Source organism: Pseudonaja textilis, chromosome 2 (genome assembly GCF_049901715.1).
Source record: "Pseudonaja textilis isolate UNSWEBS1 chromosome 2, rPseTex1.2, whole genome shotgun sequence".
Lineage (NCBI taxonomy): Eukaryota > Metazoa > Chordata > Lepidosauria > Squamata > Elapidae > Pseudonaja > Pseudonaja textilis.
The window spans coordinates 23476240-23494330 of record NC_141991.1 but is presented as its reverse complement, the minus strand read 5'-3'; the positions used below and the strand labels follow the sequence as shown (position 1 = coordinate 23494330).

General features: G+C 41.5%; 1 protein-coding gene across 10 annotated transcripts in view; it reads left to right on the top strand.

Annotated features, from left to right (window-relative positions):
- The window catches only part of FAM107A (family with sequence similarity 107 member A), a 78044-nt gene extending 64933 nt beyond the window's left edge, over nt 1-13111 (top strand). For all 10 annotated transcript variants that reach the window (XM_087923559.1, XM_087923565.1, XM_087923560.1 and 7 more), the window contains 2 exons: nt 6187-6337; nt 11252-13111. In XM_087923559.1, coding sequence (XP_087779685.1) covers nt 6187-6337; nt 11252-11350 — 250 coding nt within the window. In that variant the 3' untranslated portion in view covers nt 11351-13111. The remainder of the gene's footprint in view (nt 1-6186; nt 6338-11251) is intronic.
- Nucleotides 13112-18091: the final 4980 nt, after the last annotated feature.

Here is an 18091-nt window from a genome sequence, read left to right as displayed (position 1 = left end):
ACTTTAACAACAACTACTACTGTGTTTCTCCAACAATACGGCCCCCCATAGGAAGACCCAGCATGTTTTCTAGGCATAAAATGAAATTAAGCCCCTCTCCCCAAATTTAGGCCTAGTTTAAAACATGCGAAATTGGGGGGGAGGCGGGGGAGAACTTGCCATTAGGAGTGCCCAGCGGGCAGCTACGCCTCACCATCAGCCGCTCCTAACACCATGGTAGAGCACAGAGGGCTCCTTTACCCGGGTCAGCAGGCAGGTGGCGTCGACGTGGATGTCCAGCAGCATTTCAACCACTTCTCAGGTCTCCATAGCTTCCACGGTTCCCACCGGTGCTGGCACCTCTCTCATCAGCACCATCTCCAGCAACAGCGTCTGAATCTCTCCCGCTTTTCCCCCATCCCCGTAACAACAGGAAAAAAAAACATTTTGAGGTGCCTGTGTTTTGATTTAATCCCGAGTGGCTGGGTGGGCGTGAGAAGAGCCGAGCGAGCGTCTCTGCTGCTGCTACACTTGGTGCTCCAGCCTCGGGCTCAGCAAGTTTGCAAAAGTCCCGGTGCACAGCCCGTTCCTGCATTCCAAGCACCCAGGCCGAGTGCAGCTGTCACTCTCTTGCCAGCGCCATCTCCAATAACAGCGGCAGCAGCGGCGGGAACCATGGAAGCATTTCAGCCGCTTCTTGGGTGGGGGAGCCACCTCCGTAACTTCCACGGTTCCCGCCGCTGCTGCCGCTGTTACACGCCCAGCCAGCTGCTGGGATTAAACCAAAACGCAGCGCGCGACACTTCCAGGTACCTCAAAAGGTTCTTTTTTCCTGTTGTTATGGGGACGGGGGGAAAGCGGGAGTGACTCAGGTGCTGTTGTTGGAGACGGCGCTGGTGCGCGGGGAGGGGAGAAATTAACTCACCCCCCAAAAGACGTCCTAGCCATTTTGGGGGGGGACTGAAAAAAAAAAGGCCCGGTCTTATTTTGTGAGAAACACGGTATTTTAATACTTAGCACCTCTTCAAGAAGGCAGCTTACAGCATTTTGAAACACAAAAATCTGCAAAATTTAGATACAACATTGAAAAATAATAGTGTATGGAGCATATCGTGCACTATAAATACAGGCTGAAGGAATTTGGGTTATTCAGTCTTATGAAAAGAAGAGTTAGGGGGGACATGATTGGAATATAGCTGCCCATCTCACAAAAAACTGGACAGTGTAGAATATCTGAACCCCTCTATTGGTTTACTACTTACTTAACCTTACTGTAATAACCACAAAGTTGTTTGTTTGTTTTCCATATTTATAAGCCATCCATTTTTAACCAACCGAGGTGGTAAACACAATAAATCAAAACAAGCATCAGTAAAAGTCAACATCTTAAGCTTTTCAGTATTAAATCCTTACATTAGCTCAATTCTCAAAGCTATGCTACAGTATGAAATGTGAGACTTCTGTGTTAAAAGACAAACATTCTATGGAAGGAAAGCTTGAGTGTGATATTGAGCCTTCAGTCTCCTCTTGAATTCAGCCAGGAAGGGATTAGACTGCACTTTGCAAGAAAGGAACTCCATAAAGCAGGTGCTCCATAAGTAAGTTCTTGTCCTAGTTGGTTCCCTCAGAGTCCCTGCTGGTTACATAATATAACCCACAAGAAATTGTCCTTTGAGAATAATAGGTTGATGTTTTCAAAAAATTCAGCTAGTTTGTTACAGCTGCCTGTGCACTGAAGGGACATTGTAATTGGAAGATTAGGGGTGGGATTTCAGAAATCTGCCCTGCGCATGCCTAGATCGATCTAAAAGAGATTGGAAAAAGTGTTTGACAGTGGAATTATAAGTAGAATCCCTCCTTTGCTATCCATCAAATCATCAAGCACTGAGCTTGAGAACTTTGAAAGAGTTAAGCCAGCAATTGATAGTGAAATGTCCCACATGGAACACAATCCAAAGAGATACCGTTTGTCTTAGTTGTCCAATTTGCAAGACTGACCCCTCGGAATATGGAAACCAGTTAAGAAAACCAACTAAAGCCAGCAATGTGAAAGCCCATTAATTCACTGCACTTCTAACAGATACTGTAGTGAAAGATCTTCTCTGGTGGAAACCAGACTAGAACTTCTAATGATAAATTCCAACATAAGATTGTTGGTTAAATTCCTCCCCCTGCTGGAAAAGGGGGGGAAACGATAAGCTTTTTTTTTTTTGGTCTTGTTTCTTTTAATTAATTCTAAGAAACAATATATTTTTGAAATCTAAGTACTTTCTTCTCTGCCTGGGCTTGTCTTGCAGTTTTTCAGGTTGTATTTATGCATAAACATTCAGCAGGTTATGCATTTGCCTGAAATGGGAACAAGGAAACACTATCCTGCCAAGTTTTCACTCTTTCACATGACGATGTGCTCAGACCTTTAGCAATCTTATTTTAAACTATCAGTTTATTAGAAATGTTTAGGTGCTATACTTTACATGAACTTTTAGTCAAGCTTAAAGGGTAAAAACAAATAACGCAATTGAGATTACAGCTCATGTAAATCAGTAAACCCAAACATTGACCAACATTAATAACAATTCAGTCAGAGGATGATATAACCATTTGTTAAGCACAGGTTGTGTTTTTAGAAATGTGTTTTTGGCACCTGCAGTACTGCTTCAATATAGTTTGCTGGGATCTATAGTTTTAACACACTGTTTCTAAACCTTGACAACTTTAAGACCTGCGGATGTCAATTCCCAGAATTCCCCATCCATCTGGCTAGGGAATTCTGGGAGTTAAAGTCCACACATATTAAAGTTGCCAAGGTTGAGAAACCCTGTTCTAATGTAACAGGATCATAAGAGAGTCTCAAGGATTAAGCATAACTGCCTCAACCACAAACCAGACAACATAACTAGGTCAACATGCAAGGAAAAATCTGAAGAAATTCCTAATATAGAGTAGATGGAGAAGTCAAAAATTCAACTCTTCCAAGGTTAGTTCCTAAATGATGTTGAAATCCAGATAGGCATCAGACTGAAGGCTTCTTTGCTTCACACTATGTTGAAGACTAGTTTTTACTAGTTAGAAAGCTAGAAAGAGGATGAGTTTTCATCATGGACAAAACACTTCCTATTTTCTGTTTTCTGACATTGGCCTTTCAAAACATTTTATGTGAAGCTTCAGTTGTCTTTGCTTTCTCTCCATGGAGTGTTACTGTGGGCCCCTGCTTGTTATATTTTACCAAGTCAGTCTTGCCTTGTCTAGTGTTATGATCTGACTCAAAATGGTTTAAAGTAGGGCTTTTCAATATTCGCTTCTATAGAACTCTATGAGTTCTTTAATTCTGTTTTTATTGTTTTAGAAATACTTATCGTTAGGATTTTAATGCTGTAAACCACCCAGAGTAATTTCGATGTCGGCAGCAAATAAATTTAATAAATAAAATTTCATGGGAACCTGATGGGGTTCTGTGAAAGACTTAAGGGAGAAAAATCACTTGAATGCAGCCAGAGGCATCAATAATGATTTTTCTAAAAGGTGAAAGGGTGCAAATTATGACTATGAGTCTTACCTAAGAAAATGTGAGTAAAAAGATCATAAGCCTTATGTCAGGATTCCGGCAGTTGCCCTGATTATATCATGAGCCTCAAGCCAAACTTCAAAACCTATAATGAATCTATTAGAAGCGAACATGTCAGCAGGACCTGGTTGAAGCCGATTCTGAGACACGTAATTCACTGTCACTCTTGACCCTGGTTTCCCTCCACCCCTTTGGGTGCATCATAATTCATATTCTCCAATGAAACACGTCCATAGCCAAGAGTCATCAATCATGTTCTCCAATTAGATTTGCGGGGCAGAAACTCCAATCACCTAGTTACAATCTTTGCAAGTTATTAATGGAATGCACTTTCTATGCCGAACTGCTACACTGCTTTTTCAAACTCCTTTCCCCCCTCCCTTCTGTTGGCAACAATAAAAGAGGCATAGAAATATTTTATGAGTTGACACCTTATTTTGCTATGCTTCCTACAAAGTCATCCTACCCCAGCTCAGCCTTCTTGTACTAATCCCAAGTAGGTGAGGAAAGCAGGAACATTCTTCAGGTAGCAATTTCTAATGGCCTTTTTGTAAGGTCAGGCAGCAAGTGGCAGTTAGTACAAATTTCGTTTTATTGCCATGTTTCCTTTACTAGAGCTGTGCCACTTGTTCAGAAATTCCAAGGTGTTTTTTTTTAAAGGTTCTGCTGCTTGCAAAAGTTTTAAAACCCCTGTTGCGCAGTATGTTAATTTACAGAATATTTAATATCATTTAAAGGATGAGAGCAATCCTTTAATTATCACTGCATCAACACTGCATCAGGCAGTATTATCAATTCTATACCTTAATCAAACTGGTGGGCCACTGTGCATTTTTATTTATCTGTATTTAGTTTCATATTTTATTTTATTTTGCTTTTAAGGTGAAAATGAGGTTTAATAAAAGTGACACGTTAATTTACACGTTAACATTTTCTTCTAGTGCTCTGATACCCATTTTGATTATGCTTTTTGCAATTAATTTTCAAGCTTAAATGGGGGGAAAAATATTTGGAGACTTTTGGACATTCCACCCTAAGGGGATGGAAAAATGAAACAGTTTTAGGAAGATGAAAAGAAATTATCTTTTAACGAAGCATCCTGAGTAAACTTTGTTATTTTATAACCAACTATAAGAAGTTTGTTATTTTATCTTAGCAGTTTTTCATGTGTGCCCTTTGACTTTACACATTCTGATGTTTGCTTTCATGGAAGTTCCAAATGAACCTCAACTTCCATGTTGGATTCTGCTGTCAGTTCTTAGAAACAGATAATTTTTCTCTAGACATAGATAAATTTTCTACACATAAATACATTTTCTCTCGAATGACCTGTCCTCAACTTGGCCTGTTCAGACTTTCAGTTCTACATTCATTGCTTTGTAATTCATCCATTTTTCTACTGGATCTTTTCATAATCTGTCCAAAATATGATTATTTGACCTTGGTTATTTGTTTCTCAAGTGAGGACTCTGAATTGATTTGGAAAAAAAGGGCCATTACCTTTTGGAAAAGTACTTTTGAGACAACTATGACCTGGATGATACACAGACATTGATCCATTTGATGGTTTTCTGGGTTATCCATGGCACTCTCAAATGTCTTCTCCAATACAAAAGCATATTCTTTCTATCCTACTTCTGCAAAATCCAGTCTAGGCTTCCATAGAGTGTCACAGAGAATATCTTGCATGAGTATTATTTTTGTAGGTATAGATACAACCCTGTATCTGAATAATTTCCAAGGACTTCATGGCTACTTTATAAATGCTAGTCTGTGTTGTATTTCTTTACTGCTTGTAGCATTACTGTTAATTGTTGATCTTAAATGCACAAGCTATCCACCACTTTAATATCCTCATTGTCAATTCTAAGGCTAGTTGTTGCACCTGTTGTCATTTCTTGAGTCTTCTTTATATTCAGTTGTGTATGTCTTTTCATTCACTTCCTTTTTCACTTTTTTGCCTGGAGTATCACCAAAAACTGACCTGCCAATGGGTGACATGCAGCATGACCCCCCCAAAAAAGATACAGACAGAGTGTTGAGCTTTCCATGCCCCTTATATTCCATATTCCCACTATAATTCTATTTTTTAAGCTTCAGGGTTTTTTTTCTCCAGCATGCTTACATTAGCAGCCATCTGGAAAGCTTTATTTAGCAGTGTCATAACACCATTAGCATTCTGAAAGATCTTAAACTTAGACTGTTGAGTTGCCCCCAACTTGAGAGGTCTATATCAACATTTACCACATTTTGACTACCCATTTGGTTTTCTCAATCAAATGGTTTCCCATGCTTTCTCTTGTGCAGTATGAAATGACGCCTTTGTGGTTGCCACTAAAATGAACACCCACCTGCAACATCTGTTTGTTTGAATTGAGAAGCTGGGGTGTGAAGTATGTGCACTTGGCATTCATTCCCACTGCAGTTTGCTCATTTCTCCAAGGAACATCTCCCCAGCACTATGAGGCAGCATGGCAGGACTGGGGTGGGTAAGGGACAGAAACCAATCTAGAAAGTAAAATTTATTTTACCGGAGAAAGACATACATAGATTATTACCCTGCCAGGTTATTTTACTGCAGTATTTACCTTTTTGGCATTCAAGTTCAATCTCAGTCTTTCACTGTGTACCTTATCTTTTAGAGGAGTTGAGAGTAAACCAGAACTGCAAAGAGTCCTGGAACATCGCCGCCGAAACCAGCTGTTGAAACAGAGGAAAGAAGAAGATGAAGCAAAAAAATTCAAATCTCCATTTGAACAGGAGCTCTTGAAAAGGCAACAGAAGCTTGATGAGGTAGAAATAATTGTGGATTCTACTATGTATGTTAAACCCCTTTAAAAGATACAGAAATTTTCCAATACAGGTAGTTTTTGACTTAACAACCGTTTGTTTAGCAGTGAAAAAAAGGGACTTGTGACCATTGTTCACATTCACAATTGTTGCAACAACCCCATGGTCATGTGATAAAAATTCAGATGCTTGGCAAACTGGTTCCTATTTATGACAGTTATAGTATCCTGGGGTCATGGGATCGTCCTTTGCGACCGTCTGACAAGCAAAGTCAATGGGGAAGCCAGATTTAACCATGTTACCATCTGAACAATTGCAGTGATTCACTTAATAACAGCAACAAGAAAGGTTGTAAAATGGGGCAAAACTCACTTCACAACTATCTCCCTTAGCAACAGAAATCTCGGGTTCAGTTGTGGTCATAAGTCGATAACTACTTGAAGTGTAGAGAATGTGGCTTTGAAGGAAACAGTCAGAAAGTCTTCTGTAGTAAGCAAGGAGGACTAAAGTGTTGTAGAACAGTGGCCCCCAACCTTTTTTGTGCCGCGGCCCAGTACCGGCATCACAAAATGATCCACGGCCCGGTACCGGCATCAGCACGCATGATAAGGCAAGCCGAGCGACCGGCCAGCCAGCCATCGCCCGCTTCTCCCCACCACCTTCAACTCCACCTTTATATCTTTTGTCGATGGGCTTCGCTTTGGGACGGCTTCGGGACGGTCACTCAGCTCGCCTTGCCTTGGGTGCTGAAAGAATCCTCGCACCTTAGTTTCATTCAAAGACCCCCTCCCTTCAATGAAACTAAGGCACAAGGATTCCTTCAGGACCCAAACGCCACTTTCCAACCAGAAAAGCTCACCTGGAAGCACTTTCTCATCAAACAAGATGGCGGCACCCAGCAAACCAGCGGCCCGGTAGGAAATGTTCCACGGACCGGGACCAGTCCGTGGCCCAGTGGTTGGGGACCCCTGTTGTAGAAGACCTCCAAGGTCCCTTCCAGCCCATGATTCTATGTTTCTATTTCCCTGGTGTCTATTGATGATAAGCTGCTCCATCTTGGAAAGGTTGGATGTGAGCTTGTTTTGCAGTATCCCAACCCTCAAAGCCTATAGGATTTTGGCTTAGCCAAAGTTTGATGATAACAATAGCACTTAGACTTATATACTGCTTCACAGTGCTTTATAGCTCTCTCTCAGCAGTTTACAGAGTCAGCCTATTACCCCCAACAATTTGGGTCCTCATTTTACCCACCTTGGAAGGATGGAAGACTGAGTCTACCTTGAGCCTGGTGGGATTTAAACTGCCAAATTTGCAGAAATCGGGCTCAGAAGCCCCCTTCTTTTAGGTGTTCTGTTGGGGGAATCAAGAAGCCTCGACAGTTCAGAAGGTAACCACTTGATTTTTCTAAAGCGGCTCAGCGGCAGGGCTTCACGATGCCAAGTCAATCTGAGTGGCTTTCGCAATGTCAAGTCTTTGTGAGCTGCTTACAATCGCTACGGAAGCGGCTGAGCGCTCCCTGGGGAGCCGATCTGTGTTCTGATGGCAGTATTTGCCAATTTGCCATCAGAATAATGGGTCTTTAGAAAGCAGAGTCTATAAGTAGCCTGCGGAACTGCACTCTAATCATTGCGCTACCGTGGCTCATGATATAGTAATAGCACTTAGACATGTACTTCCCTGTAGTGCTGCTTTGCACACTCTGGGTGGTTTACAATGTCAGCATATTGCCCCCAACAATCTGGGTTCTCATTTTATCGATATCAGAAGGATGGAAGGTTGTGAGTCAACCTCAAGCCCCATCAGGATTGAACTCCAGGCTGTGGGCAGAATTTGCCTGCAATACTACATTCTAACCACTGCGCCACATTGGGTAGAATTAGTATTTAACAGTTAGAATGCAGTATCATGACTATATTGATAATATCTCTTCACAAAGCACTGAATATCCTCTTCTGATAATTTCAAATAAATGTTAAAATAACAGGACAGAGAGCACCAAACCTGTGGCATCCCACACTGACTTTGCTAAAATTTTGGGCAATGCACTTCCGCCCCCCTAGGATAAATGACTAACAGGCTCAATAGCAGTAACTATGAGAGGGATCTTGGAGTCTTAGTGGACAACCAGCTAAATATGAGCCAGCAGTGTGCAGCAGCAGCCAAAAAAGCTAATGCTATCCTAAGTTGTATTAACAGAGGGATACAATCAAGATCAAGTGAGGTACTAATACCACTCTATAAAGCCTTAGTAAGACCACACCTAGAGTACTGCATCCACTTTTGTTTACCACATTATAAAAAAGAAGTTGAGACTCTAGAAAAAGTACAGAGAAGAGCAACCAGGATGATTAGGGGACTGGAGGCTAAAACATTCAATGAACAGTTGTAGGAATTGGGCTTGGCTACTCTAGTGGAGAGAAGGACCAGGGGAAACATGATAGCGGTCTTCCAATATTTGAGGGCCTGCCACAGAGAGGAAGAGGTCAAGCTATTTTCTAAAGCGCCTGTAGGCCAAACAAGGAATAATGGATGGAAACTGAACAAGGAGAGATTTAACCTGGAAATAAGGAGAAACTTTCTGACAGAACAATCAACCAATGGAACAGCTTGCCCTCAGAAGCTGTGGGAAGCGCCATCACTTGACACTTTCAAGAAGAGATTGGATTGCCATTTGTCAGAAATAGTGTAAGGTCTCCTGCTTGGGCGGGGGGTTGGACTAGATGACCTACAAGGTCTCTTCCAACTCTGATTATCTGAAACCTAACAATCCACACTGAAATAAGAGTAGAACCACTATAAAACATTACCCCCCACAACTCCCAACCTTGTAGGGGCCCCAGAAGTATACAGTATAAATACAAGTATAAAAGTATAAATTCACCATTTATTTCCCCACAATTGGTTTTGTAGATTTAAGTATCTTTATCCTCAAACTGCCAACAGACACAAAACTGGCCATTTTGAGGGAGGATTCTCATTAATATGTTGATACTAAAGCCTGCGCTCAAGTCTGAAAGAGGAGAGAGAACCATATAAAAATTATCTGATCTCCTATGGAAAATTGTTAAAAGGAAGTGATGGAAAAAATATTATATATTTAAAGCAGGCAGTGCAACAGCCCAATGACCTACAATTCCAGTCATTTCCATTTGATACACAGAGAGATTTTGGGCTTAAGGGACTTGTGTGAATCTTCACTTCATTACATTAGAAGGCAAAGCTTCAAAACAGGCCAAAAATTAAGGACTGTTCAGAACTTGGGAACTACAAAACCAGAGGGATAATATGTCAGAATAAAGTTTCTCTTTCAATTGGCAAAAAGCATGAAATTAAACTATTATGAGTTTCCACATACTAAATTCTTTGTCTAATGTTCTCTTTGGTCTTAAACAAGCCACGCCTCAAATTTCAGCTTCTTTTAATCAACAAAAGTGAACATTCTGGAGGTTGCGTAACCCACAAGACCGTTATCATGTCACAAAACAAACCAACTGTAACTTTCTCAGGTCCAGATGCTTCCATAACAGGGTTTTCTTCCCCTTGTCCTTATGTTCATTGTTTACAATAATTTGTAACATTTTGAAAACAAAATATTTAACAACATGTTTAAATTTAAGTTGGTTAAAAGCTATATCTGCCCAGATAGGAAGATAGAAAGAGTCCATTTGGTAATTTGGTGGTTAAGACACCAGACTAGAAAGTGGGGGACCATCAGGGTTGATATTCAGCAGGTTCTGACCAGTTCTGTAGAACTGGTAGTGGAAATTTTGAGCAGTTCAGAGAACCAGCAAACACCACCTCTGACTGGAGATTTTACAGTATCCTTCCCCTGTCACGCCCACCAAGCCACGCCCACAGAACCGGTAGAAAAAAAATTGAATCCCACCACTGGGGACCATGAGTTCTAGTCCTACTTTAGCTATGAAAGCTAACCAGGTGACTTTGGGCCAATCACAAGAAGATTGTGAGTTCTAGTCCCATTTTAGCCATGAAAGCCAGCTGGATGATTTTGAGACAGTCTTTCTTTCTCAGCCCAAACTTCACATGTTGTTATTGTGGAGAATACAGGAAGAGGAAAGTGTGCTGGATATTTAATGATCATGAGTTATTTATAAAAATAATAAAGGCAGAATACAAAGTGGGGGGAGGAGAGAGAGAGGGAGAGATGATGAGAGTCGATGGTGAAAGAAAGAAAGAGATTTAGATTGATAGAGAGAGATGAGAGATGGGTAGGTAGGTAGGTAGGTAGGTAGATAAAGATGATTGATAGATAGATAGACAGACAGGCAGAGACAGACAGACATAGAGACAGATGATAGATTATATCTTTGACTAGGAGCTGTAGATGAAATAGCTGAGAAAAGAGGAAAAAAGAAGCAACATTTTCCTATGCAACAAACCCAAATTGAGTTAATTTAATACATGTCTGGAAGGAAAAGAATTAAACACTAGCAAAGAATTGATTTTTTTAAAAGAAAGTTTTAAGCATGCACACAGGAGGATCGTTTATTACTGAATCTTATTATTGAGCACAATTAGAGACACATTTTGAATGATGACATCCATTTTCCAGCAGTTACTGCATCAAGAAAATAGAAGTGACCTTAAGGCATCCATTGGACTGAAAACTGCTGATGAGTTGATAAGCTATTAGTTGCCTGATATAGGGCTGAGAATTCAGATAACCCTTTAGGTTCTAAACTGTGATTAAGAAAAACAAATGTTGGTTCGGTGGCTGGATGCAGATGGTGACACTTAAGGCTAGTTGTCTACAGCCTCAACAAGTCACACATCACATAGCCTATTAACTTCCCTTAAAAGTTTTGTCTGGTCTCCCATTTCCTATAACTGATAGATGTTGCTGGGATTATTTTTAAAAAAATCATCTATTTATTTCTTCTGCCTTTTTTTAATCAGCTGGAAAGGGAAGATGAGAAGCAAGAAGAGAATGCACCAGAATTTATTAAAGTCAAAGAAAATCTGAGGAGAACGTCTACACTACCTGGGGCAGAGTAAAGCATCAGCTAAGACCAAAATAGATTAAGACCTTCTGCTTTGAATACCTACATGCTGACATTTTGGTAAACAGTGGACATTCAAAGTTTTGTCTTGGTGGCTACTTACTGTTCATTAATGTTTGCTCCAAATTAAAAAAAAAATGATTGGGGCATTTTCACATCTAGGAAAAGAAGAACATCAAAACAAAGTGGCTTTTTGTTCACAAGGGTCCTCAGATGAGGAAAAAGATAGGGAAGGTAATAGAGACCTCACCTTCCTTTCAAGTACTGAGATAATACGGTGCCCTTTCCCATCACTAACCCTTGGCTAATCCTTTGAGATTCAGCAGGACAGGCGCACGTGTGGAATGGGAGATGTAGTCTGAAGAGAGATTGCTAAACATTTGAGATTCAGATGTTTATATAGCAGAGCAGTTCCGTTGCTGGTTTTGAAACCTTCAGTTTAACTAAATTAATGCTTGAGGGAGCAAGTTGGGAAACTAAAAAAGATGGTAAAAAGGGAAGTTACGGTCAATAAGAAAGTACTAGCTAAGATTTAGAGCACATCAACCTAGGCTGGCACCTTAGGTGCTGGTGCTGTATCCCATCAACAATAACCAGTAAAAAATATGTGTGTGTTTCCTCGTTCTTGGGATTTAGCAAATATGAAATGTTTAAGATTCTTGTCACAAATCAACATCCGTGATAGTTGGATAGTCAAGTTTACTATGACAAATAGATTCTGAGTTATTTCCAAAGAGTGGGATTGTCCACCAGTCTTTCAGCATCTAATTCTGATGTCCAGAATGAGAAGCAGAAATAAGATAAGATACTTCCTGGAAAAAAAATCCTTAAGAACTGCAGAAAAAGTAGGAGAAAGTGCAGTCCTCTGAATGTGTAAAAAAAAGCGACACAAAAAGCATACATCTATGTGTGTGTCTCAAAAAAGCAAGTGACAAGTCCACAAAAAGGGATTTGCGCGGGAAATGACAAAGAATTCTAGGGAGAAAGTCGAAGAACAATACCTGATGTAGGGTCTTCTGAATTTTGCACAAATATAATACATTAAACTAAGATTCTTTTTTAAAAATATATAATAAAGTTGAAGATTATTTATAGATTATAGCTATATGAAGTCTACTCTTCCCAGGTGCCCTTTCCTGTTTTAAAAACCCTAAATATGCTTACTATCCAGATATTGACTGTAATACAGACTGTTTTAGATGGATTTTAAAATATATGATAGCAGGAGGGCAAAAAGATGAGTTGCCAATCCCTCTTCAGCTCTGCTTTCTGGATGTGGGGTCAGGAATAGCTCACATGCCCATCCAAGGAAGTACCACTCATTTTTGGTTTTCAAAAGGATAGCTGTGTTTTTTTACACCAAAAACAAGAGACTTCATCTAAAGACTTCTTAAATTTCTTTGTTATTCGTTTATTATTCATTTAGTCTTGAACCGAAGATAAACATAACCAAAAGCCACAATTGGGTTTTTTTCTTAGTTTCGCAATTTATAGTACAGATTACGGTCAGCTTTTCTGGTAGGATGGACCCTCTGAGATGCAGATTACCACCAGGGAAGTACCAGCCAAAATAATACATAACACATATTATCTATATGTATCATCTAGAATTCATATATGATTTGATTGTAACCACAGATTTTGGGGTGGGGGGAAAGCTTATTAATAAAGAGCAGTTGTATATTTTGTGAAGTTTACATTCTGTGAATTAAAGGAGGCAACAACCAAATAAACTTAATTTTACTGTTTAAAATGAGTAAAATTGATGGATTTGTGATTTTCTATTAAAAAAAACCAAGAAGTTACATCTTCAGAGGTATCAAGAGGAACAAGTTTGTTTTCTCGTGCCTTCCGTGTTGCTTTTGAGATGCATGGAGATGTGTTGGGACCTCAACATCATGCCAAGAAGACAGCTGATCATGGTAGGATATAAAGATTGGAGCACCATTTATCAAATGGGATTATAGAGGGAGATGGGTGCCAGAGAGAAGAAAACAAGCAGAACACAACAAGAAGGAATTTCTGGATTTTCAAGTTTCCACAACAAAGCTGCCAGGCTTGAAGTCAGCTAAAACCTCACAGACGTGATGTGGCAGAGTTAGGAAAGGATCTTGATTGGATACTGCAGTGAAGCTGTATAAAAGAACACAGAGTAGTCTATATCAGAACGTTGCTGTGTATTTCTCCTTCTGTTCTAGAGTATTTCAGGCCTAGTGCCTCATGGGCTCAAAACTCAGTAGTTGATTAACTATTGATTAAACTGTCAAGCGTGCCCTGAGATTTGCTGGCTTTAGATTTGCCCCTCCTACCTATCCAAAGCTATTCTCTGTGTGTATAAAACAGCCTTTGCATTGCGTGGATGGGTTCATGCATGATTTTCTTACACGTTTTTTTAATAAGCCATAATTAGCCAGGTTATTCACTTAGCAAATACTCAGCAAAACACAATCGATAAACTTCTAACTTCCTAGCCTTACTGTATCTGGACTACTAAAAATACGGACTTTTGATTTTTGCAAATATGATAGATCTATGAATCACACCAAGCCATAATATGATTTTTTATTTTTAGCAGGGCACAATCAGTGGTGGTATTCTATTGGTTTGGCCTGGTTCTGCCGAACTGATAGAATATCACCAGTTCTCTCCGCCGCTCTGCTGTGGGGCCCACCCACCTGCCCGGGCTTCCATACTCACCTTTATCCTCTGCTTTTGAAGCACAGCTGCTTTGCGCGGCACAGCACAGTGCTGTGCGGCAGCTGCTGAAGCAACTGAGAGTGCAGGCTTGCAGGAAGTGAGTTGGAACACCTCTGCACTTGCACCTTTGCACCTGCGCAAAGTGCACATTTGGCACACACGCGCGCACAAAGTGTGTGCATGCACACAAAGTGCGCCCACCAAGCCACGCCCACTGAACCAGTGGTAAAACTTTTTGGTTCCCACCTCTGAGCACGAGGTAGAGGGTCAAGCTTCCAAAACCATTTTCAGTGTAAAAGGGACAAAATCACAATGCTCTTTAAATAACTGGAAGCAAGTACAGGCTAGCTGGGTGACATACGTATTGGGCTATTAAATCCCATCTTAATGAATTCAGTATGTAAGCAGGAGTGCATAGAAATATGATACAGATGCACCAACATTCCCGCTGTCGTGGGTAGTTTAGCATTTTGGAAATGTTTGGGGGAAGGAAGTAACACGAGCTTTGCATTCTTCAGGGCAATGTTTCTCAACCTCAGTGAACTTAAGATGTGTATTGAGCATGGAAACAGCACAGCTGGAACGAAGGCTTAACTCCCTTTTATTTCTCCAACTTTCCCCAAAAAGTCCCATCGTTCACTACAAGTCCAGGAGTCAATTACTAAACATGCATCTCCAATAGTTCCCAGCTGCTATTAGTCCAGAGGAGCAGCACAGTTCTGAGAGCAGCCACAATTCAGGGCATTGGGTTCCAAGGAAGAGTTCACTGGGACTGCAGCACTGTGTCACTGCAAACTCACACATAGCCAGGCCAGGCAAGCAGGGCAAGGCACAGCAAAGGATCCAGATATCAGTAACCACACATGAAACGAAAAGGCAACACTTGTTCCCAACAAGTGTCCCTCCCAATGGCATCTCTTTAAATCTCATTCCCAAGGTGAGCCTTGTGAAGGGGGGCAGGGAGCCCTCCTCCCGAGTTGTTGGGTTGCCCTGCACTGATTCCACTTCCTCTCCATTCTCCATCAGGAGTGGTATTCTACCGGTTCTGTCCAGTTCTATAGAACCGGTTGTTACAGTTCCTGGTAGTTCAGAGAACCGGTAAAATGGGCACCTGGCTGGCCCCGCCCCTCTCATCCGCTTCTCCGCTCACTGCCCAGTCAGTCCTTATGGCTTCTCTGTTTTTTCTGTTGTTGAAGTGTTCGTTTTGGTGATAGTTCTGGTATTTTTAAAGCAATCTCATGTCCTGTGGCTTTGAGGTGTTGGACCAGGAAAGAGGTCGGTTCTTCTTTTTTGATTGAGTTCTTGTGTTCTTCAATGTGTGTACTTAATTCTTCTGTTAGTTTGTCCGATGTATGTGGTGGGACAGGTGGTGCAAGATCCTCCAAAAACACAACATTAAGACAGCATTCTACACAAACAGAAAAATATCCACCATCCTAAGAAATCCTAAAGACAGAATCGAGTTAGAAAATCAAGGAGTATACGAAATCCCATGCACCGTCTGCCCCAACACATACATCGGACAAACCAACAGAAGAATTAGTGCACACATTGAAGAACACAAGAACTCAATCAAAAAAGAAGAACTGACCTCTTCCCTGGTCCAGCACCTCAAGAAGCAGATGAGAGGGGCGGGGCCAGCCAGGGGCCCATTTTACCAGTTCTCCGAACTACCAGGAACTGTAACAACCAGTTCTATAGAACTGGACAGAACTGGTAGAATACCACTCCTGTTGGAGAATGGAGAGGAGGTGGAATCAGTGCAGGGCACCTCAAAGCCACAGGACATGAGATTGACTTTAAAAATACCAGGACTATCGCCAAAACCAAACACTTCAACAACAGAATAATCAGAGAAGCCATAGAGATAGAAAAACACCCACACAGCATGAATAAACGAGATGATACCTCCCGCCTATCAGCCATTTGGAAACCCGCCCTCATTAACAAACGAGTACCTAACATGAAGAATGACACCAGACCCACACCCACGAAGGCCACACAAGATGCTACCACCATACTTCCACATAGAAAGCAGATTCACACCCACACAGATGATGAGACACGACCACGGACCAGAAGCCGTACCGCAGCTGCATCACTACCCGCTTCAAACCCCTCCAACCCATACATGAAGCAAACTGACGCCCAACATGAAGATGTGGCACGACCATGAACGCGAAGCCAAACAACAGGATCACAGCTCACCAGCTCAAATCCCCCGACAACTAAGACTAACCTGAACACAGCCAAGCCCCCACCTGAACAAAACACACCCCCAGCCAATCAGAACACAGCCAACCCCCCAACCAATCAGATCACAGCCTGGCTCCCAACCAATGAGAACACACCCCCACCCAATCAGAACACAGCCAAGCCCCCACCCAGTCAAGCCGCACTCGCACTGGCAGTTAAAAGAAAAAAACAGCTGCAAGCTCACATTACTCCAAGAAGCACAAAGCCAAAGACACAAGCCTGAAGATGACGAATGAGATTTCGTTGAAACGTCACCAAAATACTTCCAATTTTACACGGGAAAAAACCTGGATAACCAAAGATCCACATACAAATACCCGCGAAAACCTCAGAAAACAAATATATATATATATATATATATATACCGTGTTTCTCATATAATAAGGCTGGGTCTTTTTTTTTTTTTGAGCCCCGAAAAAACAGCTAGGCCGTCTTTTCGGGGGTGACTTAATTCCCCCCCTTACATCTTAGGGCAGGCGGCGACGGCTTGGATGTTGACCTTGGCGTTGGTGGGGCACTTTGTATCAGGGTCAACGCAGGCAGCACCATATCCGGGTATGCAACAAAAGTACTTCCTAACAGCAAGCCCCCCCGCCATTTCCCCCCCATTTCGCATGTTTTAATATAGGCCTTAATTTGGGGGGAGGGGCTTCATTTTATTTCATGCCTATAAAACATGCTGGGACTTCCTATTGGGGGAGGCCGTATTGTTGGAGAAACAGGGTGTATGTATGTGTATGTATGTATGTATGTATGTATGTATGTATGTATGTAAGAATTAGACATACCCTGTTTCCCTGAAAATACGGCCTACTCTGAAAGTTCTAGCTTGATTTTTACATGCGTACCCAATATTAGCCCTACCCCCCAAAAAATAAGCCCTAATTAAAATCCCGCTGACTCCAGAGTGCACAGGTAAAAATTAAAGTAGAGTGGGGATGGAGGTGGTAGAGCTGCCCGCACACCCCAACACCTGCCTTGCCGGCCCATTTCTTCTGCAGCCAGCAAGGCTGGCAAGGTTTTCCTGAAAGCCTCTGTAACTGATAACAAAGCTCCGGATCAATCTGGAGCTCTGTTATTGGCTGCAGAGACCTTCAGGAAAGCCTTGCCGGCCACAGAAGAAGAAGTTCCTGAAGGCCTCTGACAGTGAAAAGGAGGCCAGGGGCAACACGCACAAGTAAGGTTAGTCAGTGGATGTCATCCCTTGTAAATAAGACCTGGTGCCTATTTTGGTGGCAAAAAATTATAAGACAGGTTTTTATTTTCAGGGAAACACAGTAGTAGATCACTACATATACCTTGGCCAATGGATCTCAATGGAAGGTGATTGAATGGTGTGTTAAATGTGGTTGGCAGGCATTCGGCAAGCTAAGCATAATTTTCAAGAACAACCCCCCACCTATGCCTCAAGAGAAAAGGTTTTGATCAGTGTGTCCTACCTGCTCTAAATATGCCAGTGAAACATAGACAATCAAGCTCACAATCAATACAAAAGCTACAAGTGGCACAAGAGTCATGAAAAGATACATGCTTGGCATCACCAGACAAGTTAGAAAGACCTGCACATTGATTAGACACAAATAAAAGTATACAATATTATCAAGAGAGTAAAAAGAATTGAAATGGAAATGGGCTGGTCAAATAGCAAGAAGAACTGATGGCAGGTGGACCAAGGCAGACGTAGAATGGATCCCACTTGATAAAAAGAGTCTGTGAAAGAGACCTAAAAGAAGATGGATTGACGACATCAGCAAGTATTGCGGGCCCAATTGTCACAAGAAAA